Source organism: Mesoplodon densirostris, chromosome 4 (genome assembly GCF_025265405.1).
Source record: "Mesoplodon densirostris isolate mMesDen1 chromosome 4, mMesDen1 primary haplotype, whole genome shotgun sequence".
NCBI classification, from domain to species: domain Eukaryota; kingdom Metazoa; phylum Chordata; class Mammalia; order Artiodactyla; family Ziphiidae; genus Mesoplodon; species Mesoplodon densirostris.
The window spans coordinates 156,076,812-156,102,755 of NC_082664.1; the positions used below are offsets into that span (position 1 = coordinate 156,076,812).

At 41.9% G+C, this 25,944-nt stretch overlaps 1 protein-coding gene across 1 annotated transcript in view; it reads right to left on the reverse strand.

Moving 5' to 3' along the window:
- Positions 1-23,199, reverse strand: part of ADARB2 (adenosine deaminase RNA specific B2 (inactive)) — a 395,993-nt gene extending 372,794 nt beyond the window's left edge. The window contains exon 1 of the mRNA XM_060095397.1: positions 23,100-23,199. Coding sequence (XP_059951380.1) covers positions 23,100-23,199 — 100 coding nt within the window. The remainder of the gene's footprint in view (positions 1-23,099) is intronic.
- Between the last annotated feature and the right edge of the window lie 2,745 nt (positions 23,200-25,944).

Genomic DNA, 25,944 nt, shown 5'->3' on the forward strand with positions numbered 1-25,944 from the left:
GGGCTAATCTGGGAATGACCTGGGGTATTGCATGAAAATAAGAATGAGGAGCATGTAATAGTGGATGGAGGAAAGAACTGAGGTTATCGAAGGAGCACTCGTCAAGGGGAGCGTGTTAACCATGGAGGAACGAGAAGAAGCAGTCTCAGATCCTGATGATCATTTTCACCCTCAACCTCCTGACACCACTGATCTCTTAACCTAAGAAAGACGTCCCTTGGGCGGTTCTTGCTCCTGTACTGAACCAGTGTCGGCCACAGCTGCAAACCGGAGACCCACTTACCTTCCTATCTGAACCCTCCGTCCAGTGGTTTATCACTCAAACCTCATAAGGTGACAGTGTGGACTTTCTACAAATGACTACAACTAATTAATAACAAAAGACTGCTTTGACAAGTCACAAAGTGTTCCTTGCCCAGACTAAAGAAAGATGCTATTTAGCTGTGAAAAACTGTAAATATTTCTTTTCTATGTCCTGCCAAACATGTCTTCATAGAATTAGAAACAATCCATCTGTTTCCTTGCTGTAGACACATTAACTTTCAGGGTTATTAGCTCCTATTTGGACTTGAGTTCCAACAGGCAAATAGAAAGGTGTAAGATTTGTCAGCTGCTGACTATGACAATAATGTGTTTGTTTCTTCTTTCTTCATATTTTTTTTCTTTTCCATACTGTCTTCATTTTGGACAGACTTTTGATCTAAGGGAAGCAATATTATGTGTCATTAGATGGAATGGCTCTTAGCACCTGGCTGGTGACATGGGCTCCCCGAGGAGAGAAAATTCTGAAAGTATCTTCAAAGACAGGAAGAGAGACTGGGGGGCATTCTGAGGATTTGGTATTTTCTGTCAAAATAGGTGTGATTGCATACCTGGCTCTTACAGGGGAGGACCCAGGTGTGCACCTGTTCATCTCCTTCCCTTTACTTCAAGCAGACAATTACCTTGGCAGCTCAGCTGTGTTACTGAGACATTTCAGCATGAAATTTGTTTTTTTCTCACTGAACTTTAAGCAGAATTTCAAGTGCGAAGTCTCCGAAGCCAAGTGGGGCTATTAAGAGATAATTACTAATTATGCTAATTTGAGAAGTTGCGGCCTTCTCCTTCCCCGGTCATTTTACGTACGTGCTGCTCTCCTGAGAGCGTGTCCCCTCCAAGGTGTCTGGTGGAGGACAGCACGTCCTGGGCCTTCACACCCTGAGTATGGAGGTTTATCGTCCATCAGAAGCTGAAGGAAGACTGGAGGGCTTCTGGGCAGTCCGTGTCTTCGTCATCCCTGATTTATACTAGTTATTAACTTGTCCCATGTCAACAGTATTTATTGTCCTTTGTACTCAGACCAGAAGTGTACATCTGTATTTCTCCTCATCATCTCTGAATCTTAATAATAAGTCCTAAGCATCTGTGTCCACGACAGTGTCCCAAGGCACTGAATTAGGCACCAAGGGCGTCCTGGGTCTTGGATAATTATCATTCTTTCTCCTAAAAAGTTACTATTTAGAAGAAAAATACATATGAATCTCTGTGTTTGGTGCTGATCACATGAACACTGTATCTGTGACTGGCACACAGACGAAAGGCTGGATCAGTACAAGTAAGATGATATTTAGAAAATTTCACCTTCACGTGGGTGTAGGAGAGGTCCCTTCAGCCTGATTCACTCCAGCCCTGGGGAAGAGGGGAGACCTGTGCAGCCATTGAATTCAGGGGTGATGAGAGAGTCTGCCTCACTTCCAGGGGCCAGACCCCAGGAGAACCCGAGTCCACCGACCACCTCCTCCTTGGTCCCCAGCCGTCCACTCTGGCAGTTACACCTGTTTCTCCCTCCAGCCTTGTTTTTTCTGCCATAAAGAGAATATCACGGCTTCAGACCATGTGGAGAAGAGCAGGGCTCTCAACACGCTCCCGAGACTCTTCCACTGATGGCCCGGGGAGGCTGCAGTGTTGGGTACCACCACACCTCGGCCCAAGTGCGGAAAGACGTTTGTGTTCTGTGCAGCATCTCATGGTGCTGGAAGTCAGTTCTTGCAAACTCTCGGGGAGATTTCAGCCAGCGGCTGTGAGGCAGCGTGGTCACCTGAGCCTTGGCCAGTCCAGGGCTCACCAGGTCCCTGAAATGGCTCCTGTCTTAGAGCTGTAGCTGCATCTGCCTGTCCCGCTTCCTGTTCTTTCCATGGGAGCTGGCGTTGCCACTGTCAACGTGAGAAGCCAAGGATGGACCAAGGTCTCACCAGGAAGGGGACACACTCGGCCCCCTGGAGAGGACTCAGCCCAGGCCCGGCTGGAACCGCCGGGTAGGTCACAGGAGTGGTGGGAGCACCCATCAGCACTGCTAAGCGGCAGGTGTGTGTCACTCTGCTCTCTGATGGAGGACGCCTCATCACAGGGAGTCTTCACTAGGGTGCCCGCCCACACTTGACAGAGGAGAAAGGCGCCAGCGATAAGAAATCTGGAGATGTTTAGAGCTTATTTACCAGTTTATCATCTTAATCAAGTTACTTAATTTCTCAGTAACTCAGTTCTGTCTTGTATTATAGGTTCCAATAATAGGGGGCTGTGACCATTAATTACTAGGGCTCTGAAACCGATGAGTGTGATCCTCTTTTCATGAAAATAACTGCTTCCTCTCTGCCCATGTCATTGCAGATTTACATGTGTAGATTTCACCTTTGTAAGGAACAGGAATGGTGGTTCTGGCATTTCTGGATGATTCCAGATGGTGGTAGACTGCTTACAGCCGCCTAGAATTTCATACAACTCTGAGCAGTGCTTTGTGCCTCCCAAAGCACCCAGAAAAGAAATTCCAGCTTAGAGACCTTCTCTGGGCACTCCCATTCATGTCAGACTGATGTTTAGTTTTGGGTTCCCAGGATTCTCAAACTACCCATGACTTTTTGCTGAAAATACACCCATTAAAAAAATAAAAGAAATTTCCAAATTATGAATGCCTAAAATCCGTTAAGAAAATTCACAGAACAATAGTGTTATAAGCCGTATTTAAAGCATATGTTTAAAATTCATACACCCAAGTTCCTCCAGGACAGAGCCCTAAGTGACAGTGACTACTTTCTTATTTGTAACTGACTTTGCACAGCTCCTGACACACAACACATGCTCAAAACTGTTGATATATGCAAACTGGCCATTTTCCAAGCAGAAATGCAACCCTTTCTCCTCTTGTAAAAATTAATATATTTGGAAAGAATTCACACAGCTCTTATACAAGCAAAAATTACATATGTTGGACTCTGTTATATACAAAGGTAAGAAATTACCAGGTGTATTACATTATTCATTCCTTTCATTTTCTGTGCCTGTGTTGCATGAAGAAGCGGGCATGAAGAGCCCTTGGTGGGAGCATGCTGTGTGGCTCCTGCCTGCAGAGCTGGTGGCTGCCTACCAGTGTGACTGGGAAGGCTCCCCTTCACCCTTTCCAGAAAGATCTCGCTCAGTCTTGCTGCTGCTTCTGCTGAGAACCACCATTACTATGTGCACTGGGCAAAAATGGTTTTCCTGCTAACACTCAAGCCCCCTACTTGTGACAATGCATTTTCCGTTTGTACTCTTTTTTCATTTATACTCCTTGTAAGAGTCTATCACATCGTTTCCAGTGTCAACTGGGTGACATCAGATTTTGAAAGTGGCCTTTGGAGGAAAATGTGTAGCTGAAGGAGGCAGGTGAGAGTCTTGTCTGGGGGCCATGCGGACCCTGGGGACCTGGGAGGAGGGCACACATGCAGAGGTTGCAGGTCACTCAGGTGGTGATGCAGGTCAACACTGGCTGATCCGTTTCACAGAAGCTTTGAGCTGAACAGCACAGAGTCCCAGCAAAATATCCAGGGTCCTGACCAGCACTCACCTACCTACAGACCTGTCCTGGCTGTGTGCAGAATTAGGGAAGAAAATCACATCAGGCCACATTGCTCTTGGGATGTCTACAGTTTGACGAGTGTGTAGCAGGGCATGAAGCTTGTGAAGGCACAGGGCACTTAGAAGTGATGGATACAAACACAGGCATGCAAGTCCCGCATGTGTGTAAATGTTCACGGCGAGACCATGTTACAAGGTTTTCTTCAGTTTCTAGTAGGTTTTAAAGATCATTTTTAAGGCCCACAATGCTCTTTTGCTTGGCCAAAAAGAAATGAGAATTAAGTGTTTCAGGTGAGGCTTTACGTGAAGAGACTATAGGTCAACCTAAGCATCTTATGTGCAGAAGTCTGTTCCACAAGGAGGTGGACCAGAATTCAATGTACGCACATTAACTGAACACCCCCCATCGGTGAAGTTCCGGGCTCCAGATCTCGTGGGGAACAAGGAGAGATCAGAGTCATGCTCTTTGTCATTTTCAATCTGGCCATCATCATATTATATTTACTTGCTTCCATAAGAAAATAGAGACAGCTTAGCTGGGGGATGCAGCATGGGAACACACTATAAAAGGTAACTACTTTACAAGTTGCATCAGGGTCCAATGCTTGGTCAACCAGTGGTTTACAAAATGTGTTTCCTAGACGTCTAAGGGTTTACAAACCCGAGCACTTTCTTTTGCATAAGGAGATCCAAGTGATTTCAATGTAAAAACATTCCACTGCTTTAAAAAACTACATGACATGGCTAAGCAGTATGAGTGTAAGAAATTTAAGAGAAGCAAAGTTCTCCTTGGTCTATTGCGGTAGTTTTAAAAAAATGAAAAATTAAGCAGTTTCTATATACAGTTGGAGGCCAGAATTTGAAAGCATCAGAGGTCAGGGTCCAGGTCACTTTTGCTCTGGGAGGAGGGGGTCACACAATTCAGGCTGAGTTTATGATCGGCACCATGAAGCACCTCCATAAGCAAGGTGTGAGCCCCTCAATCCAGAAATGGGCGTGAGGAGCAAACAGAATTGAGGCACAAGTTTTTAAAGGCAAATTGCTAATCTTTGTTTCATTTTAAAAACCAAAAGTAAGATAATTCACCTAGTGAGTGTTTGTAGTCTGCTGGGCCTTTGCTTCTCATTGCTGGCTTACTGGGTAGGCATCCAGTTCAGAATGTAAAATGGGATCCTCAAAATTCAGCTTTACATGCAAAAGCTAACCCACTTTTTATGTTTTTTATTTAAATAACTTGAGCTGGATTTTATTCAATTGGGTACCTACTCTCTTGCTTTTCTGGTCCTGACACAACCCTATCAGCATGAACCCTATGAAGTGATGCTGGGTGCATGTTTAGAGCTGGCTTTGCCTGGAGAGTCCATAGGAATCAGCTACTTAAAAACCAGATGCTTCATTGAAACTTTCATGTTATATCTTCTCTCATTTTTTCCCTGAGTCAAATAACCTAATTTTTTTCTTCGTGTGGTTTGTCATCCTGAGCTGATTGCTTCTGTTAGAAAAGAAGTCTCTAACTCTTTGTTTCCCTTTTTGCCTTGGCTACCAGGAAGCTCAGCACTTTATCTCATGTTCAGTTGCCGTAGTCATACTGTCTCCCCAGACTGTTCTTTTCAATCTGAAAGTATATTTTTATCTGCAAAGGTCCACTGTACCTCTGTGTTTTATGGTGACTGTGTAATATTCTTTTTGAAAGTAAGTAGGGTTTAAGAATAAAATTAAAGCCACTAAATACACTTTAGTGTCTTTTACTGTATGAATAATAGATTTTGATTACTTGGTTGAGAAACATTAAAGGTTATTTCATAGTAAATGTAATAATAGAATTCTTTTAAAATGGTGGGTGAAAATTGACTCCAAAGTGCTAGGAAATGTAGGAACGTGCAAGTATCATGATGTTGAAATTTGATCGTCTCCTAAAGAATGCTGACCAGGAGTAAAACAACTGAGCTGGAGGCGACCTGGCCAATGACTTAACAGCCACTTCTCACCAGTGTGGGTTCTATTTTTGCTTTGCTCTATTATTCTAAAAAGGTCCTGAAAAGAAAATAATGTGCTAGTACTTATTTATAAGCTGTTGAAACTAAACCCATTAGTTTTAAGAAAAAAGAGCCTTTATTAGAAGTGAACGGATGGGGCCAGGGGCTGAGAAAGCCAGGCAGTGCTCAGGAAGGCTCAGAACTGGGAGGCTGGACATTGGGTCGAGGCCCACCTCACCACTGCCCTCCCTCCTCCTCCAGCTGCTGGACCAAGCTCTGGGCACCTTCCTGGACAGTCACATGGCTGCCAAGGAGGTCAGCTGCCCATTCTGCTTTGCAGAAGCCGCCGCAGATCCATGGTTCTGGGAGCTGTGTCACACCCCAGTGCACAGGCTAGTCCTGTTGCCAGGGTCCCAGAAATAGGCAGGCTTCCCTGCCAGGAAGGCGACTTAGATCCCGCTGGAGTACAGACAAGAACACTAAATCTGGTCAGCATACGTCCAATATGGCTGGTGACAGTAATAAAGGTGTGAAATGTATGGCTCTTAGGAAGAAAATAGAAATTTTAGATAAATTCAAAATCGTTACACAGATTACTTAGTGGCAGAGTCTGCTGTGAAGGAGCCTGTGAAACGTTCAGTAACGTTCAGTCATCTGGGCATTCCCTAAGCTTTATCCCACTGAGTGCTGGTGTTAGGTGAGATATTAATGTTTTGTCCCCCAAAGTTTTCAAGGTTGAAATAAGTTTAGAAAACACTGTATGCTTCTACTTGTCTGGGATGTTCTCAAAATGCACTGGACTCTGAGAAGTCTCACAGCAAACCAACCTGCTACATTTATATAAATCAAAATATCCCAAACTTAAAAAAACAAAACAAAACACATCTCACACGTTGTAAGGAACTTCACTTGGAGATTTTACTTTGCGCCATGGGAGAAAGGACCTGCTTTGGCAGACTTAAGATTCACAAATCTCTGAGTATATATCTCTTATGGATGTCAAGGATCTAAATGTAGAGAATATTATAATAAAATGATAATCACTTTTTAAAGTCTAGAAAATAACCTCAAAGTTCACGTGTGCCTTGGATAACTATAAGCTATACCCAAGTCTTTTAAACTCACACTGGGACATATGGAATTGAGAGCACACCTAAAATTCCCTAATGTGTGTGTTTTGTCAAACATGTTCCTTCGATTCTGCTCATACCGTTTACTTATGGCCTCACTACACAGGTGTTACACAGCAACATTTCCTGTGCCTCCACCTGGGTTTAGTGTGCTTTTCTGCATTCGTTTTGTTTTTGGTTTTATATTTGGAAAATCTCCAAGCTCTTCTCATTTGCATGTAAGATTTGTCTCATTTCTCAGTGATTTTGGGGCAGAAACCACACCAGCATGTACATGTGGGGGCCTGATGTCTGGCCACTGGAGCCCCTTGAGTCAGGCTGCCGAGGGGTGTGACAAGGGGCAGCTCTTGGACCAGGGGCGGCCGTGCATCCAGCAGCGGACCCGCCTGACCGCGGGCGTCATGGGTGTGGTCCCCCCGCCTGTGCCCCTCTCCTCCACCAGGGACTTGGGCTCACTGCACTGGCTCTCTGCTTGCACCCCGGCTCTGAAGTCCTGCTTAGAAATGGTTCCAGTCTCTCCTGACATGGATGCAGACTCAGGGTGGTGTGTGAGAAACACTGTAGTTTAGTGAGAATTAGACAGATATAAAGCAGGAACATCACACCCACAAATGTATGGTGATATATAGCTCAGGAAAATGTAACAAAGGAGGGAAGGATGTCTTGAGGGGGTCTCTGAGGAACAGTGGGATAATAATAACACTTAGTATTGTTTCATAAGTTATGGGGCATGTGATTGCATGGTTAGCCGTCTCAAGTTGGGATGCTTACAAGAGTGAAACGGAACCATGTCTAATCAGTCCTACACTCAGGTGTGTACACAGGCACCACCTGGGCACACCTGGGCACACGAGTGCCCTCCTTAACAACCAGTTGGTGAAGGCTTGACAGTCCACTGAAAACACATTTTGAGAGCAGCTAAGACAGCAATGAAAAGAAGAGGAGCGATGAACAGTGTATAGATTGCTCTTTTTTGGCTCACACGTGCCTGGTCTCTTGGCAACACTTGCTCACCGTGGATGCTTCCATTTGCAAGGTTATCAGAAAGTTTAAGGCATCCATTATTTTCCTTAAACGAGTCTACATTGAACATTATCCATTTGATCTTCCCATTGATTTAATGAAAGTGATTCCGAAAGCGTAGTACCTTTGTGAAACTTGATAAGGAAAACAATGAACATAACTGGAAGAAAAATCAGCACTCATATGAATGAAATGCAGGAAGACGTTAATGAACAAACCTAAATTTCAAGCTCAAGTTTTCTACCTTCTTCAGCTCAGAGGGGCCTCAGCTTCAAGACTGACCAGTACAGGGTAACTGATTCATTATTATTCAACTTGCGTAAAAGGCGAAGTCACTTAAAAAAAATAAGGCAACCAAGAGAAGAAAAGGAACCAAAATACTGCAAGAGGCGAAAGTTTACTGTGTGTTTTAAGACCAACAAATGTTAATGTTCATGTAAAAGAATTAGGAAAGAACAAGTATTGAAAATAAGCTTTGAAAATATAAGCTCATTATCAGAGTACTTTCTAAATTTGCCCATGCATTTTTTTATCTGTAAAGATTCTACTTATACTAAGTGACCTGGCTTTTCTTTTTCCATATCTGTGACATGGTGTGCAAAGGCACACAAGTGCACCCACCCTGTCTCTCACACACACACATGCACACACGTGGAGACACTCAGATTAGGGACAACTTCTATTGTAAGTCAATTGGGAGTTGGAAGATATTTTTGCAAATAGGGAATTTTATGCATGGTTGGTACATCAGCAGGGAAGTTCACAGAAGCCTGTTTAAGCTGCATACACTGCCTGCCACACGTAACCTGAGTCCCAGGTATGATGCTGTTGAAATGCTGCATCCGTGTCAGACCTGCTCTGGGCCGGGGCTCAGAGGCCCTTCCATTGGACACAGCCTGTACTTTTATCCACCCTCAGCTCCTCCCTTGACCCCTTCAGCTCGGGGTCTGGAGCCTCCGTCAGTTCCACAAAATGATCGGGGGAGGGGTCTAAAGAAATCTGCTCAGGCCACTCTCCTCTCAAGGTCAGTGGCACGAGGCAGCCTCTCATTCTCACTGCTGAAGGTAAGGGATCCAGATTCATTCTCCAGTTATAAACACAATGTCACCAAAAACTGGTGGTTTGTTTACAAAGAAATTTTACAAGCCCAGAAATCTACCTGTGTGTGTTTATGTAAAATGATTTTATAAGTAAGACGTTGAACAGATGGGAAGAGCAATTTCAGTCCATTTTTGCCAGTGGAGTTGCATATATTCCCTTAATGCTAATATTCCTTTATTACATTGTCAGAACAGTCTGCTTACTTAGGAGGGTCACCGTTATTTAACTGTTTTGTTTCAAAGTTGATACTTCCAGGATCAGTAGTCATATGCTGAGTTCAGATGTCCCATTTGACTATTCTCTACCCAAATTTGTTTTGTAATCCACTTTTCATCCATTTACTCAGTGAATTTGAAACAGAACCTATATGTTTACTTGTGGCTTCAAGCTGATTTTGACTTTGTACAGACAGCACAGACTCTGAGCCAGTTTAATCTAGGAAATGGGAACATTAAACGTATCCTTTATGCATGAAAGTTTATGAAAAATATCCTGTGCACAAGCACAGACACACACAAGGTAGTTCAGGATGTTCTCCTTTTAAATCCAGGTGCACAGTAAACAAAAAGGGTATTTAAGTATGATGAGAACATTTTAGAGCGTTCAGATTTAGTTCCAGGGTTACACTGAGTAAAGAATAGGCTTCATTTTCACCGCAAAATATTAACTAATTTGAGTATCACTATAAACTGTGTACTCATCTAGATATACCTTTTTTGTGTGTGTTGTGTATGCAGGTGCTGTGTATGCAGATGTGGTGTATACAGGTGTGTATGCAGGTGTTGTGTATGCAGATGTGTATGCAGATGTTGTGTATGCAGGTGTTGTGTAGGCAGGTGTTGTGTAGGCAGTGGTTGTGTATGTACGGCACTAGGACTTTCTATTTTTGTATTTGATTTTTAAAACTAGAATTTAAAATTTCCTCACCTCTAATATTAATTCATTGTAGTTGTCAAATATTTTTACCTTGTACAACAATTAATATTTATTGTGGAGCAAATGTGTATTATTTAGAAATCTGAAAAATGAAGATAAAAACGAAAAATGTCTGAGTTGGTTGAACCCTCTCTAAGGGTTTCTTTAACCTTCAAATCAGATAATTGTGTTGCTGAGGCTATTTAAGCAAATGAAAGCACAGTTGTTTATAACTATTTCTCTCTATATATGTATTTACATATATGCAAATACATGCCCACAAACACACGTCCTTACACACACACACTCACACACATTACGATATCATGAGCTGGCTTCATGCTCTTCAGCGTCCTTGTGAAAACGGGAAGCACAGACCCCACAAGTGCCTCACGTCACGCTCCATGCCACGGCACTCACAGGCACTGGTGACGTTCTCTGAGATGTTTGCTCAGGGGTCCCCAAGTGGCAATGAGCCCCTCTTTCCCAGAGACCATGTCACCTCACCCTCAAAGTCCCCTCCTTCCAGGGACCTGCATGCTCAACTCCACAGCAGGACGGCAGGTCCTCACTAAGAGCATCTGATTGAAAACCACAGGATCCAATTCAGGTTCTCTCACGACCCAGCTCTCGGCAGTAGCCACTTGTCTCGGAGTCTCACTCCCTTCATCCAGAAATAAAGAGGATCTTTAGTTAACCTCTCAGTAAGAAAGGCATAGGACGATTCTAGTCAAGCAGGATAAAGAGCCCTCCGTGGGGTGTGTGTGTGTGCACGCGTCTGTGGGATCCTCCCACCACTTACACTGTGGAAGAGAACCCTCCTCGGGACATCACGGTTCACACTACCTTTAAGTAGAAATGGGGATCTTCACGGGGCAGGAAAGGAAGACACAAGAGGCCGAATAAAATAAAATCCACGTAGGTTTACATCATCAGATCAGATGGCAACACTCATGACAAAATAATCAAGAAAAAATATTCTGGACATTATTTAATCAAGTCTAATGTTAGTCCAATTCTACAAGCATTTCTCATCCACTAGAGATTTTATGGTTTATATACTAGAGATATCATGGTGATGAAAATGGAACATGAATTTTCTGGCCCTTATTGAGGTGGAGGTAATGTTTCTGGAAAGAGGGCACTGATAACCCAACAGTGTGCTTCAGTTTCAGGAAATGTCTCGAAATGTAAAAAGAACAGTGCTTTCTGCTGTTACGGGCTGAGTTCTGTCCCCCACACATTCACACGTTGAAGCCCCAATCCCCAGGACTCAGAATGTGACTGTGTTTGGAGATGGGTCTTTAATGAGGTGATTACGGTAAAATGAGGTCATTGGAGTGGGTCCTAATCCCATATGACTGATGTCCTGATAAGAAGAGGAGATGAGGGCACAGACACACACAGAGGGAGACCATGTGCAGACACAGCGCGAGGCAGGCCTCAGGACAATCCAGCTCTGCTGACACCCTGACCTCCATCTCCAGACTCTAGGACTGGGAGAGAATACATTTCTTTTGTGCTGTTGGTTACAGCAGCCCTAGCTGACTAATATACTCTCTATGTAGACTGTTTTGTATGGTTAACTTAGACTGATAAGTACAAAAAAACTCCTCTATTCTACATTTTATCTTAAAGGTTCATTTATAGGTCACCTAAATATGAGGATGTTTTGCTAATCACTGAATGACTGTGTATATATATGCACACATATATGTATGTGAATGTATGTGAAATATATATTTATATATCTCACAATCTTATGGTTCAAATATTCTTCCTACTTTATAGATAAAGAAATGGTACAGCAAAGAGAAATTTCTGGAGTAGAACAGTATAAGTGCTCAATAAATATTAGTGACTAATTTTTAGTTCTTATTGTCTATGGGCCAAATGGGCAGTCGGTTGAATGGCCTCAGCAGAGCTAATTTACACGTGACTAATCAAGACAATTTTGTTGAAAGCTCAAGAGCAGAGTATCAACTAAATGAATCTTTCAGGACTTGCCCTCCCTTGTGTTTTGTTAACCTTTTGGGTGAGGCTAACTTTCTGTAAAATAGACACATCCAGACTCATGAATATTTAGTTCATACACTTTGCCTGGGATGTGGGTAAACTCAACATCGCCCCCTCCTGGACCAGGGAGTTCAGTGATGTCACACCGGGAGTGTCTCACACCAAGTTCCTATTTATTTTATTACAAATATATACAAACGGGATGTAGCATTCAATCCATTGTATGGTTTCAATTTTATCAACTTGCATTTTTTATTGTTTCCCTGATGTTCAAGTTTGGAGACTTTCCTAAGTATCATTATAGACAAATATCAAGTCCTAACTAGTGCAGCCAGCATCACTGTAGCCAAAGTGAGCAGACCACGTAAATCATGCGCTAAAGAATTTTATCTCCTAGTGCTATACACACGTCACCTGCTTAATTAATGTATGTGAAATAGAGAGAGAGATCATTCCAAGGTCATCTAATAGGTAAGAGATAAGAAAGACCAAGAAACTTGCTATCTACACAAAAACAAGGGACAGGATCAATGGCTCATCTTTTCCACAACATATCCTGTGTCCACAGTATTGAGTGGACATGGTGGTGGGAACGCCTCCTATGACTGCTGGGATTAGCCCTGTACCTGCATCACCTCCAGGCAGAGAGATGCCAACCATCCCACAAGTTAGACGCCTGGTTTACTCACTTTCTCAGGCTTGGTGCTAGACTTCTGAACTACACAGATGCACACAATGTTTACCCTCAGCCATGAGGACAGAGTGGAATTTTGTGAAATGAGAAGTAGGATGGTTGGCTGAGTTTGGGGTGGTGCCTGGTCCTGTCTCGAAGGAGGAGTCCGGGCGCTGGTTGCAGGTAGGATCGATTCAAGGACACGTGTGCACCCATGAGGCAGGGGCGGGGTGTGCCTCTGTGCCCAAGCTGCAGGGACAGGACAGAGAGGCGGAGAAGAACTCCTCAGGGTCAAGGGTGGGGGGGCACCAGTCTCACTGAGAAGCACCTTGGGAATTTGTCTGGGTCTGAGGGTTGCACCTCACTCCATCCACACAAACACCCACGAGTGTGATGATCATCGGCGGGGCTGGTTTGGCAAATGGCAGAATGTGCCTCCCCAGCTTCCGGCGGGGGGACTGTGCACTATCTCTTCAGCATGGACTATGGAGAAGCCAGGGCCGTGTTGAGATGTGCTGTCTGGCTCTTTCAGAACATTTTCCAGAGCTTCTGTGACTGCTTAATCCCTGCCATTTAGCACGATGGCTGACACATAAAGATGTCCCATAAATGTTTGTTGAATGAATACATTCAAATTTCCATAGCAATGGCTTAAAAATAAGTCAGTCAGTGCCCTTTATAAATTGATTCTGCAACAACCATTTATTGATGGTGTACAATGAGAGAGCCTGTGTGCTAATTTCTGGGACCACACCGAGTATATCTGGCCCCTTGAGAAATCACCACGCACACAGACAAACACCCGCCAATCAAACCTTCAGACAATTCCACAAAACAAGAATGGGAGAAGCCACATCCTTCCCTAGCGGTCATTACCCCCAAGGTAACATGAATAACATCCCACTCACACCCCTCATGTGGTTTGTTCCCGGCTGTAAACTGTAGCAGCTCATGCGATCTGTACCCAATCTCCTTAGAAAAGCTTCCCTTTTACTACATTCTGATTATTTCTTTAAACAACTCATTTCAAAAAGGAAATCAACTTTCTCAGTGAATTTTAATTGAGCAGCTATTATGTTTTGACACTGCGGAGGGGATAAAAAGGCTTAAACCTACAGGAGTTTATATTTTAATGATTTAGTTTTTGTACAGGAGGTTTCACCTGTAACGATAAAAGAAATACAATAGAAATTCAATTTTGTAAAATATATGCTAATATTGGGTATTAAAAAAAATTCCCGTAGGACCTAATACTATGTTGGGGTCCTGGTGGTCTGTTTTTGTTCCCTGATTTTACATTTGTGTGTCTATATCCCCAAATCCAATACAAGCTCAGAGAGAAGGAGGACCCTGTCGACTATTTTTAAAAAATCTTTTTAGTTCCTAGTTCTTTGCCCAGTCCAGAGTAGGCACCCGAGGAGACACAACTGCAAATGAATAAAAGGTACTCATACAGGTCCAATACAGCCCTTGTTTGAATACATATGCAATGTTTAAGGCAAACTGCAAACAGAGCAGAACTGGATCTCACGTCCCCTACTTTTCAATCAAGAGCCCTCTGTGTTTTGGAAGATACAGAAAATATGCAGGAAGATGAACTCTGATCAGAGCACAGGAAGAAAGAGATCTGTAAGTTATTCTCTCTCTCCTGTCCCCTCTCCTTCTGTTCAAATCCCTTCATACCACCATGGTTTCTGTTTCTCTCATTTTATGATGTAAGGGGATAGATTAAATCTTATTAGAGGAAAAGACAAAAAAGATTTATTTCACATCTTTATGAAATTTTAAAATTAAAAAAATGTTTTTCTCAACACTAAAAAGCATGATCATCAACCAAATTCATTTTTTCACTATTTCTCAAGGAGTTTGTGCTCTCAGGATTTTTTCTATACTTAATTTTTTAAATGTTTATCTAAAAATGAGTATATATTAGACTTCGGCTGCAGCTGATGGAGAATATTTTAATATTTCAATATTCATTATTTCAATAAATGCTTATATGTATTTTAAATCTTGAGTCTGTCATCTGTATATATTATATGTATATATTAACAGTCTACAGAAAGTGCAATTTTTAACAACTTGAACTCTATTCATTATCTACATACAAAAGCCCCAAATAAATGTAACTTCACTAAAAAATTCTTGTTTCTCAAGTGATAACAATAAAATGATATGAACTCCACATTTTTTAGATCTAAAATGAATAAACTTATCATACTAAATGCTTAAGAAGAAGATATCTCCCTGGATTTCAACCAGCCCTGAATAGACCCCCCTGCAGCTCTGAGAAGGGCTGGTACAGTGACACACATGCTGCCACCAAAGCCACCGTCAGGGGGACAGTATTTGCTCTCAGTTCAGTATCGTTCAAGGGCTGTCAAAGTTACTATATTTCCTGTTCTACTGTCTTAAGAGTACTTTTAAAGCTATTATTTAACCTAGGGACAAAGCAATGATTTTTATTTCAAATTCACTTCTTCTTTAGAAAGAAAATTAGCAGCATGGACTCATTTGAATTAAAAAAATTTCTCCTTGAACCATATGTTTTGAATTAAAAAGTCACTTTCTGTTAGAATCCGGATGGTCCTTTACAAACTTTCATCCACAGTGTGAATATTTAGAGTTAAAACACAAATAAAATATCTTTATGTCTGTGGTTAAAGGCCTTCCATGCTTTTATTCACCTAAGGAATAGTAAAAGGCAATATTGTTTTGCTCAACATCCAAATTTATTAAAAATATATTTTAAAATTGTACATGGCTGGCAGTCTCTGAGCTTGTGCACCTTTATGTTTCAGCCCGAGCACAGTCTACTAGAAAGAGAGCATGTTTCCTTTAAGGACACATAGATTCCACAGCCATAAGCCAAATGCAGGAGGAGCATCTGTTCCAGACAGGGATGAGTGAGCGCAGCCAGACTTGGGGGTAGAGGAGGTCAAAATCTATTTTGCTGACGTTTCTGTCACGTTTATTAACTTGGACTTTTCCAAAAGCAATTAAACTTTTAGGAAATACTGTGTTAATTTTTAAGAGAGGACATCTGTGTACTTCTGATGGACTTTGATAAAATAGTTTTTAAATCAATTATTGGTGTCCTAGGTGTACGCTGTGAGCTACTTTATCATGATTCCAAAGTCCTGCTTCTGAGAAACAGAATCGCCCCACTTTTTCTTTGATTTTAACAGAGAAAGTATTTGACTTGGGCTCCAGTTTCAGAGAACTGGGTCCCCCTCTGTCCTATTTTCATGCCATATTTGAGAAATCACCTAAGACATTATACAGTGATGAGGCAGATCTTCTGTCTATCGGTGGTAGGAAACAAGAATTAGAGATTTCATCTCAAATAAATGGAGTGGCAAAGATTAATTAAATCTGTAAAAGTCTCCAAAGCACATCCTAGTTGAAGTATTTAAAGGAACACTTTCTATTGTGTGCGATCACTTGGCAGCCCTGAGCTAACATTTGGATGTACGAGTCACCTCTGTATAGTAGAGAGTCCAGAACGGAAGGTTGGCTAATATATTCTGAGCAATATTAGCTGTATTTATCATTCAAATGGTGAAAAAGCAGCAGAAAGAAGCCTCGATCTCTTTTGTGAGGAAGTTCTCTGTGGGCACCATTATAAAAGCCCTTGGTGGAATGGATGTAACCAGATTTTAGCTAAAGTGAACAGGTAATTACACTGGAAATGATAACTGTCCTATTCCACCTTTTGTCTACACCCCAGCTTCTCTCTCCAGTCGTGGGAGGTTTTGATAGTAGCCAGTGTGGACATGAGCTGGAACTTTTTAGCTGCAGGGCAGCCCCTGTGACTATTCACGTTGGGGCTGTGTTAGTAGGTATACAAGCAGGACTGCTCTGTCTGCCTTCTCTGCATCAAAGCAGCCACGTGAAGCCACCTCCAGTCCTGTGATTTTATGTGAACACAGCTTAAAAAAAGCTTTTAAATTTCACCTCTTAGAGATTCAAAAAAAATGGTCTTAAAATCTAAAAGTCACCTGATATGTCTGTTCCATCTTAAATGCTACTCTTTATCATCATTATAAGTGTCCCATTTATTGGACACTATTTCCTAATCAAGCAAAAAATGCCCTCTTTAGCATGAATATAAAATTTATATTACCTGCTTGCTATTTTTTGAGGTTAAAAAATTTTTTAACATTAATTTGATAATTTTCATAATTTAAAACAGATGATAGTGAATTTGTGTGTGTGTGTGTGTGTGTGTGTTTTATGACACAAAGGGACAGTTACTAGCTGCTTTCTTACCAGAAACCAGATACTAGTTGTATTCATTCCCCATCCATGAAATAATAAAATGAAATTATTTTGCTACTCTTCATAGTTAATACCTGTAACTATAATAAAAGATGACTATATGTCCACAGTGTATGGAGAGAACTCAGGCACTCAGATTAACTCTTTATTTTCAAATATTTATCATTCTTCAGAAAAAAATCAGCTGTCTTTGCAAGTGGCCAAGTTTATCTTGGGGAAAATTACTGATAGCTTAAAAAGCAAACATTTCCACTTCTAGGTTGCCATTTCTTGGATATGGTTCCTGGGAAAATGGATTCACTCACAAATCTGTGGATGGAGGTTTAGGGCTCTCAGAGCTATATTTGCTGTGATGTTGCTTAAACATCAGGAAATCAGAGGCAATAGCCCCCGTCCCCATTCCTTTTAAATAAAATAAACAGGGAAATAAAATTTTAATCACCCAAGAGGGATGTTTGGAACCAAGGCAGTCACATATGCAAGTACAAGAGTCTAGGTTTTAAATTTCTCCGTGTGCCCTCCCCTTCTGTTTCTGGAAGTCCCACAGGAGGGTATCAGATTCACATGTGGATCAAGAATTAAGCAGGCGTTTTCCCCTCTTTCTGAAAGTAATGTCCCTTTCTTTGATAGTGACACATTCTTAAGGGAATTATAATATATTAATAGCGAGGACTAAACAATTCTCTTTGCATAATCCAGTATTTCACAGCATGTATTTCTGTATTCCAGTGCAGGAGAACCATTTAACTGAAAAGACGGGTTAATTTGGCTTCACTATTTACAGAGACTCGACAACATGAAACAGGTCTTTGCTGCGCTCAGGCAGTACATATGGCTGTGTGGCTTTTTCTCGTGATGTATAAGCTCATGGATACGCTAACACTCAATAGTTTGACTGTTTTGTGAAGCACATCGTGCTTTTCATATTTCACTTGACATTCACCTTGTTTTCTTTATTCAGTTTAGTAGTGGCTAAAATAAGTGCTTTTAAAATCTTGCTTATCATGTGAAAATTTATCCTTTTAGAAATCTTGTTTGCTAGTAATTAAGAGCTCCATTTACCAATGCATCATTTAGAGATAATATTTTTATATGATGAAGAGCAGAGTAGTATAATTATTTTTGGGTTTATGAGTTGTTCAAAACTGTCCATATTACAAAAACAGTGCTTTCATTTTCTAGCATTTTAGAAAAAGAAGCAGGCAGACATAAAAAATGCTCAAATGTTTCCACTGTCTTCACTGTGTATATATGTATATAGGTATACACACACAACTACAAACATCTATGGTTTTTAAATTGAACACTGAATACTTTCAGAGCATAAGTTGTCTCTCCATGCCTCAAGAAAAGAAGAATGCAATTTCCTTATTCTGCATTTCCTTACATAATGCTCTTCTGGGACAGCACTTCTGCAATAACCGAATCACCACTATTTAGCTATGGATACATGAATCTCATATTTTTATTCTAAATTCAAGTTCACTCATCATATCTAATGCCCTTGAAGCAATCTCAAATTACTGCTATTACATGGGTCACTAGAAACCAGAAGTACTAATACAAATTTTAAAAAGAGAAAGGAAGAAGAAGCCCTCACATAATTAGAGGATGGCGAACAGTTTCATCAATTTAATTTTATCACCTAATCCAGCCCTTCCTCTGGAGCTGTGGGCGAGTGAGGCAAGCGGCGGGCGAGCACGGATGCTCGGCTGTGATGCAGGAGTAAGTCCCCAGAAGCCAGGATGAGACCCGACAGCTACTCTGCCGCTGCGGGGTCTGAGAGCCACAGGCCTCCCACCTTCATCCTTGGCTCATCTTTCTATTTCATTAGCTTTGCACGGAATTCCATTTCACAACAAGCCTGTGTCTGCAGTCCATCTGCTCTACTTATCCTGTTCCTTTTGCCAACTTTTTATCTGCATTTCCCCACGTTCAGCAACCGGCCACTCCTACCTCCTCGTGATTCATCAGCTTACTTCTGCAGAGCTTTACCCCTGTGTTAGCTTCCAAAATTCACCCTCAATTTTCTAAAACTCTGTGTAACTGATCCCCCTGGAACAATACATGAAATTCAAGCATTAACTTAGTTTGCCGTCAAATGCCTCAAAAAGACAGGTGGTGTGTTGATGCTGAATTCAAGGGGACCGAGTTACCAAATGATTGTTTCTACAGCATTTAAAATAGTTCTCCAAAGTTCCCTCCCTTTCTCTGTTTTAATGATTGAGCACTTCACTTAAAACCTTGTCTTCCTGTTTACCTCCTGGAACCAACTGAATTTGTATCGGTACCCAATCCATTTCCTAATATGTTTGTATTGAAAGAGCAATCCTTTTTTATTTCCAGAAATTTCAGTCATTTTATACATTGTATATACTCATGGGTCAAATGTTAAAAACATTTTATTTACAAAATTCATTTCATGCCAATACACAGCTTCTTTTTGGAAAACTACTCTCACCAGAGAAAGATCAAGAGAAACAAAAGAGAATACATATACTATTTTAATAATTAAAAATACACCTATGAAATTCCTCAGGCATATTACCCTGGAGGTATCCAATGGTCCAGAGATTAACTGATAAAAATTTAAGTGACTTATCTTTATATACTACACTGTTTTGATGATGCGGCCTCTTGTGCTGCCTGCTTGAGTTGATACTAATTTAAGAACCCTCCAACCTTTGCCTTTATTATTTAGGGTTAAAATATATACCTTTTACAATATTCACACATTCAATTCTTTTGTAGTACAGGCAGACATTTCTCTAATACAACCACAAACAGACGTGGTTGTGTGCAATCACCCCACATAATTTTACCCAGAACTGTAAAGCAGAGCACAGTGTCCTAGAATTCTCCGAGAGAAATGAGCTAAGTGGGTATTTTGTGTGGGCAGGCAGCAGTCAACTCTCCTAAACTACAAGAGCTGCCAGGGTTTTCTGAAAGTCTTTGCATGAAATAGAAGCAGAATAAACTGACCGGTCTCACATGCTACAGGGGAGGTGAACACTCCTTAACCACATGTGTAAAAAAGAAAAAACCCTGTCCTTTTCACAGATTTTTTTTAACTGCCTGTCTTTTTTCCCCATAAAAACGTCAAAATTTGACATTTCTTGTTTGTACAGAAAACGTAAAACATTCATAAATAATTTCTAAGGTAAAGTCCCAACTAAAAAATAACACACGGAGAGAAATAGACAGCACTGGGTCCTAATAAAATAACAGGAGGATTGGTGGGTGGGGAGGTTTGCTCAGTATCCTTTTGAAAGTTTATCTGAGAGACGAATGCAGGTCTCGGCTAGGTAATACCCAAAGTCATATTCTGTGACTAAGTTTTATTTTTATTTTTATTTTTTTACTTTTAACGATATAAACTACTTTCTGTGTGGTATGGTGACTAAAAAATACCTCCTACAGGAAAAAATTTTACTTCCGAGACTCTGGATCATAGTTAATAATAATGGGAGTATGGTATCAATTCCACACTTATACTGTAGCGACAGAGTTTTTATTTCAGAGCCCATAGATTTTGACAATAAAAAGCGTAATAAAGAAATCATAACAAAGCCACTTTTAGAGAATACATATAGCAAGCCGATAGCACTTCAGCTGAGAGCTCCAGGAAACCAAAAGTTATGATGCAGCTTCAAAATGACTCTTGTTCATTAGAATAGGTGGAAATATACTTGTCATTGGCCAAAAAAATGAACATCTATTTTAATTTATTTATTCACATACGAAAAGAACTCCTTCTTTGTGCTCATAATCAGTGGCTTTCGTTACTACTAAGTAGAGCCTTACCAAAATTCCTTAACATCCACCCATACACGTGTGGATTTTAAATTGTGACAAATATAGCGCTTTATTATTAGATAAGCTTAAAAGCTGAGGCTATGCTATTCAATTACTGTTATTAAGATTCATGAATATTAGAACATAATTTAAATTCACTATTGTCCTGATAGAAGAGGGAAAAAAAGCATCCGTAATAACTGGGAATTATATACAAACTGATCTATTCCCAAGAAAACGCAAATAAAGATTTAAAGTGCTCTGTCATTGCTGTTTTCTTTTCGTTTGACCACACACACTTACACTGTTAACTTTTCCCTAAAAAGTGAATACTTAGCAGTTTGATTTGACTCATAGGCCATGATAAGCTGTCGGCAGATGCCATAGGATATTTCACCCCACGGATAAATTTACGCATAACAGGAATTAGCACACATATCCTGATTACCCTTTCCCATTTCAGTTTTTGGCTATAAAAATTAAGAGACTTGGTATATTGAAAACAAAGCATATAAATATTTCATATAAAATTTATTTTGAATTGTCATAGTTAAGTTTATAGCCAATGAAGTCCTCCTTCAGATTTCTTGTCTTCCTTTCTGAAATCGAATGCCTTATAAGCTGGCATGACTGACTTTTCAAGGTACAAAAAATGAATTTGGAGAAAGGCACAAATGTTCATCAGCTTATATTTTCTTTCTATAGGTTTTGCTTCATTGTAAAATATTATTCCATGCTTTTCAATTTTAAATATTTAAATATACTAAATAAAAATACTGGAAAACACAAACTCTCGAAGTACACAAGACAACGTTTCCTTTTTATCTCTTTTATAAGTTATATTCATTATTAAATTCTGTGATTTTTTTCAATATCATTGTCACTTTCTGTTAGCATTATTTTTGGAAGACATTAACAGATCTGTTTCAGAGTGAAATTTTCAGGTAACAAAGTGAAGAGCTGGCATTCATTTTAGCAGCTCAAGAGTTAAACTAGAATTACAGAATCACCTCCTTTGACACCGAAGGCTCTGAAACCTTCCTGGGAAGTTGTCGCCTTGCTCCCTGCCACCCTGACATACAATCATAATTAACGACTGTGTGCTATTGGCATTTATGTCTTCAAACCGCCCGGCTAATTTCTATTATTGGAAGAAGCCGGGAAGGACTCGGGGACTGTTTGAGAGCAGTTAGGAAAAGATAGGGCAGAAGTCCTCTTGGGAGAGGACTTACAACTTCAACCACATCTAACTCTGCACGCTCCGGCAGAGAAACCGGAAAATCTGATACACTTTAGTTGTGTCTTTTCAACTGTTCTTTATGGCTCTCTGGTCACTTGAAAAAAAAACAAAAAATGCCTTATTTCAAATAATAAGAACTGAACTTTCTCCTGCAGACTCATGATAAGGAGCTGCTGATAACAAGTTCCTCTCTGGGGAAGAGCCGGCAGCCCTGGAAGACTCCTTCCACCCTCCTGTGGAAGGGACACCGGCTAGGATGGCATTTCAAGACCGGCCTCCTCCATGGAGCAGGGCCGGCTGTGCACCAGCCCCTGTGGGAGCCCTGGGCTACTGATGGAACTAACTTCAGGTGACTCCTCTCCAAACAGATCGGTACCCAGGCACAGACACGATGGTGTGTCAGGAGCAACCTGTCATCGGCTGCTTTCTCCTTTTCTGGTTTGCAGTTTTTCTCACCTCTAACAAGCTGTAATGCCTGTTTCTCTTTTCATGTATTAATTTCTGCTTATTCCCCCCAGATAAGCCCTGTTCTCTCTGCAGGTCCCCGTGCTTACAAAACAATGGGTACCACTCTAAATAGAAACCGTCAGCCAACGAAGGGACGCTGTTTCCCGGGTTTTGCCCACTCCTTCCTCCAAGACAGTTTGCATGGAAAAGCTGGCACGAGGTCCCGTCCCTAGTTCTTAGGGATGCTGGCTTAAGAGAGGGTTTCCTTTGGCCCCCGAGCTAACGTTGCCTCTGCGAGGGTCAGAGGCAGTGCCGGTGGCCAGCGGCCAGGGAGTGCGAGTCCAGGGAGGGCCCGTACTCCAGTCAAAGGAACAGCCCCGTCCTCAGCCCCTCTCCTCTGCCTTTTGCTGAGCCCTTTGCTCCGCTGGTTCGCCACCCTCTCTGGGCTTGCGGAAGCCCCGGCATTTACAAAGGGATCTGAACTCCAGAGCCGAGCGCTCTGCTTTGTACCGACCGAAACCCCACCAGCATCCTGAAGTGAAGCTGCTGGAAACAGGCAAAGCCCACAGACAAGAGGAGGCGGCGCAGCGCGGAGAGTTCGCGGGAGACAGCGCAGAAAGCCGGCTCCTTACCTTTCCGCTTGGACCTCCTCCTCCTCCTCCGCTTGGACTTGCATTTCAGTTGACTGCTCAGCCCTCCGGACCCTCTGCTGGTCCCCAAGACCGATGCCATGGCTGGGACCCGGTAAGTGGAACAGGGCAGGAATCCTTTCTTCAACAATTTCACCTTTCCTGCTCTTGTCGCCCGCCGCCGTCGCCGCCGGTAAATGCGTCTGCAAATCAGGGAGCAGGTTCACTTTTTAGGACTGAGCACTCAAGCGCTCTCCCGCCCGCCCTCCTCTCTAATTGTTCTCTGTCACTTGTTTCCAGCTGGGCTGAGAGCCGCGATCTGAGCTCCAGCGCCAAAGCGCTCTAGGGCCGGAGGGACCGCGAAGGAAAGGTGCGCCCGGCCCAGGCCCCCCTCCTCCTCTTCCCCCTCCTCCTGCCCCGGCAGCCTCTCTTGATCTGGGCTCCAAACGCAGGGTTCTACTTTGGCACCTCTGCTAGTTGTTTGGCACCAGCCACTTTGAAGCCAATCACGCAGGGAGCTTGTCTATTTGCTGCTGCAAAGTCTAATTAGATCCAATCACAACTGTCTGCTGGCTCTGACATCAGCACCACCAGCCCTGTGCATGCCCTGTCAGCTTGCAAACTCAGCTCCCATTTGGACGGATGGAGCTGCCCAGGACCCGTGGAGAGGGAAGGAGATTGCACAGGAGGGAGGGAACAGGCAGGCCGAGCCAGCTTCTCAGGGAGAAGCCTGAGGGGCAGCTTGCAGAGGAATCTACCCCGGATCCAGGCTTCCTGCTCAGACCAAAGGGACAGGGCATTACGCCTCTGTGCGCTCAGAAAGACGCAGAGACTGTATCTCCAACCAAACAGTTTTAAACTAGTTAATCCGCTATAATGCTTGTGTCAAGGGGAAAATATCTCACTAAGAAATACCAAGCTCTCACTTCCTCAGGAAGGGGCTAAGATTTGCAATTCCCCGGCAGACAGCCTCTTAGGGGTATTCATTTTTCAGAAACTGCATGTTTGTCTGTTTGCTTGTTCTGTTTCTTCCTTCATATCCCTTGGCTGTTACCTCTTCACAAGAGAAATACTGCATAAAGACGTAGGTGTTCGGATCTGAGTCTGATTTTTAAAGCGAGGGATTTCAGTAGGTTGCTCTATTTAGGGAACAATGAAATGAAAGGCAGAAAGGGCTTTCATCTAATAGTTTTATTGCCAAATGTAACATTCGGAAGAAAGTAATATTTACAAGGAGATGGATTGCAAATTGAACTAGTTTTGAACAGTTTTTTCAGGGTTATCCTATTTTTTCAAGACTATGCTTATGCAACCTTAAACATCTAAAGTAAAATATAAAAAGGAAAATAATCCAGCCATCGTCATTGCATTCTGCATTTAAATTACATAAGCTATTAATTATAATAGTAACGGTTTGGAAAAAAATTCACTCTAAAAGTCATTAGCATTAACACGATGATGTGAAAATGGCACACAACTACTTCTATTTCCTACTTTATATACATCATTTTCAAGCTCCTTATGGACCTAGAAATTTCCAGATAATTTTCTATGAGGTAACAATACTCTTTCTAAAGAACGCTGGAAGCAATCAGGATGTTGGGATATGTTGCTATGTGGTGAGCTGCTGGATCCTGGCTCAGTTCTCACTGAAGAGAGGGAGAGAGGAGGGCATCTAATTTCAAGTCCTAACCCCACTGCTCTGACTTTGGGCAAGTGACGTAAACTATGCCTCAGTTTCCTCATCTGTGAAATGGGGGTAATCACAAAGCTGCTTCTCAGGTTCATTCATGCTTGAGAATCAGTATAAACAGTGACTGGTGCATACTAATCACTTTATGATTATTTAGTAAATCAATCCAATAAATAATTTTGAAAGAATGAGCACGTTATTACAGGTCGGGCTCAGAAAGCAGGGGCTTGTGTATTTTCCATTTAGGAGTTTAACTGTCTGGCTCATTTCAGGCTGATAAATGCAGTCACACCAGGGTCCCTCTATGTGCCAGGTTCAGCCATGTCCTTCCACTGACAACACAGCTCAGTGCTGCTGCTAATTTCTAAAGAATGCTGGAAAAGTGCACTGCCCGCCTACTTACTCTCTGTAGCATAAAAGATATTTGAGAGCATCAACTGTTATCTGGAAACACAGTTGTAGGACTCCCCCTGTGGAACCTCTGAGCTTCCACAATACACCTGTACTAACCCAGAGTTTCCCTATATAGGCTTTTGCCAAAAACCAGTCCCTGAGTTCAGAAGCCAAGGGAAAATGCTTTGGGGAGAAATACGAACAGCTGCACCTTCCAGCCTGTTCGCATTGATCAGGGCCCCCTCGCATCCCATCATCAAAGATGCTGCCTACGAGGCTCTGGTGTACTGAATCCCCTTTGTTGGAGAGTGGGTGTGGTTATCGGAGAATCCAGCTTCCAACCTTGGGGAGGGGGGTGGTCAAGGCAGCAAAATCTAAAACTGGACTTCAACACTTAGTTTAAATCCTGATTTGAAACTTGGTCAAGATCAAAATCTTGGCTAATCTTTACCTTTCTTAAAGTTCCCTCCAATGGTTATTTTGGGGGTATAATTTATGCAAACGTTATTTTGCATAGATAGGTGCTATTTTCTGTTTTTTATTTATTTTGCATAAGATCATGCATAATAGGTAAGGCAGGGTACACTAAGGCCCAGCAGCGGCAATGAAGTTGTATCTCCTTGGAGGAAAGGCTTTTGAACAAGAGGCTCAGGATCACACACTTTTTGACGGAGGACGGCAGGAAGTGATCAGTGCTCACTGTCTTCCTATGAGCCTTTTTTGCCTTTTATCTGTTTCTAGATCACTTCAGCACAGCTTGGC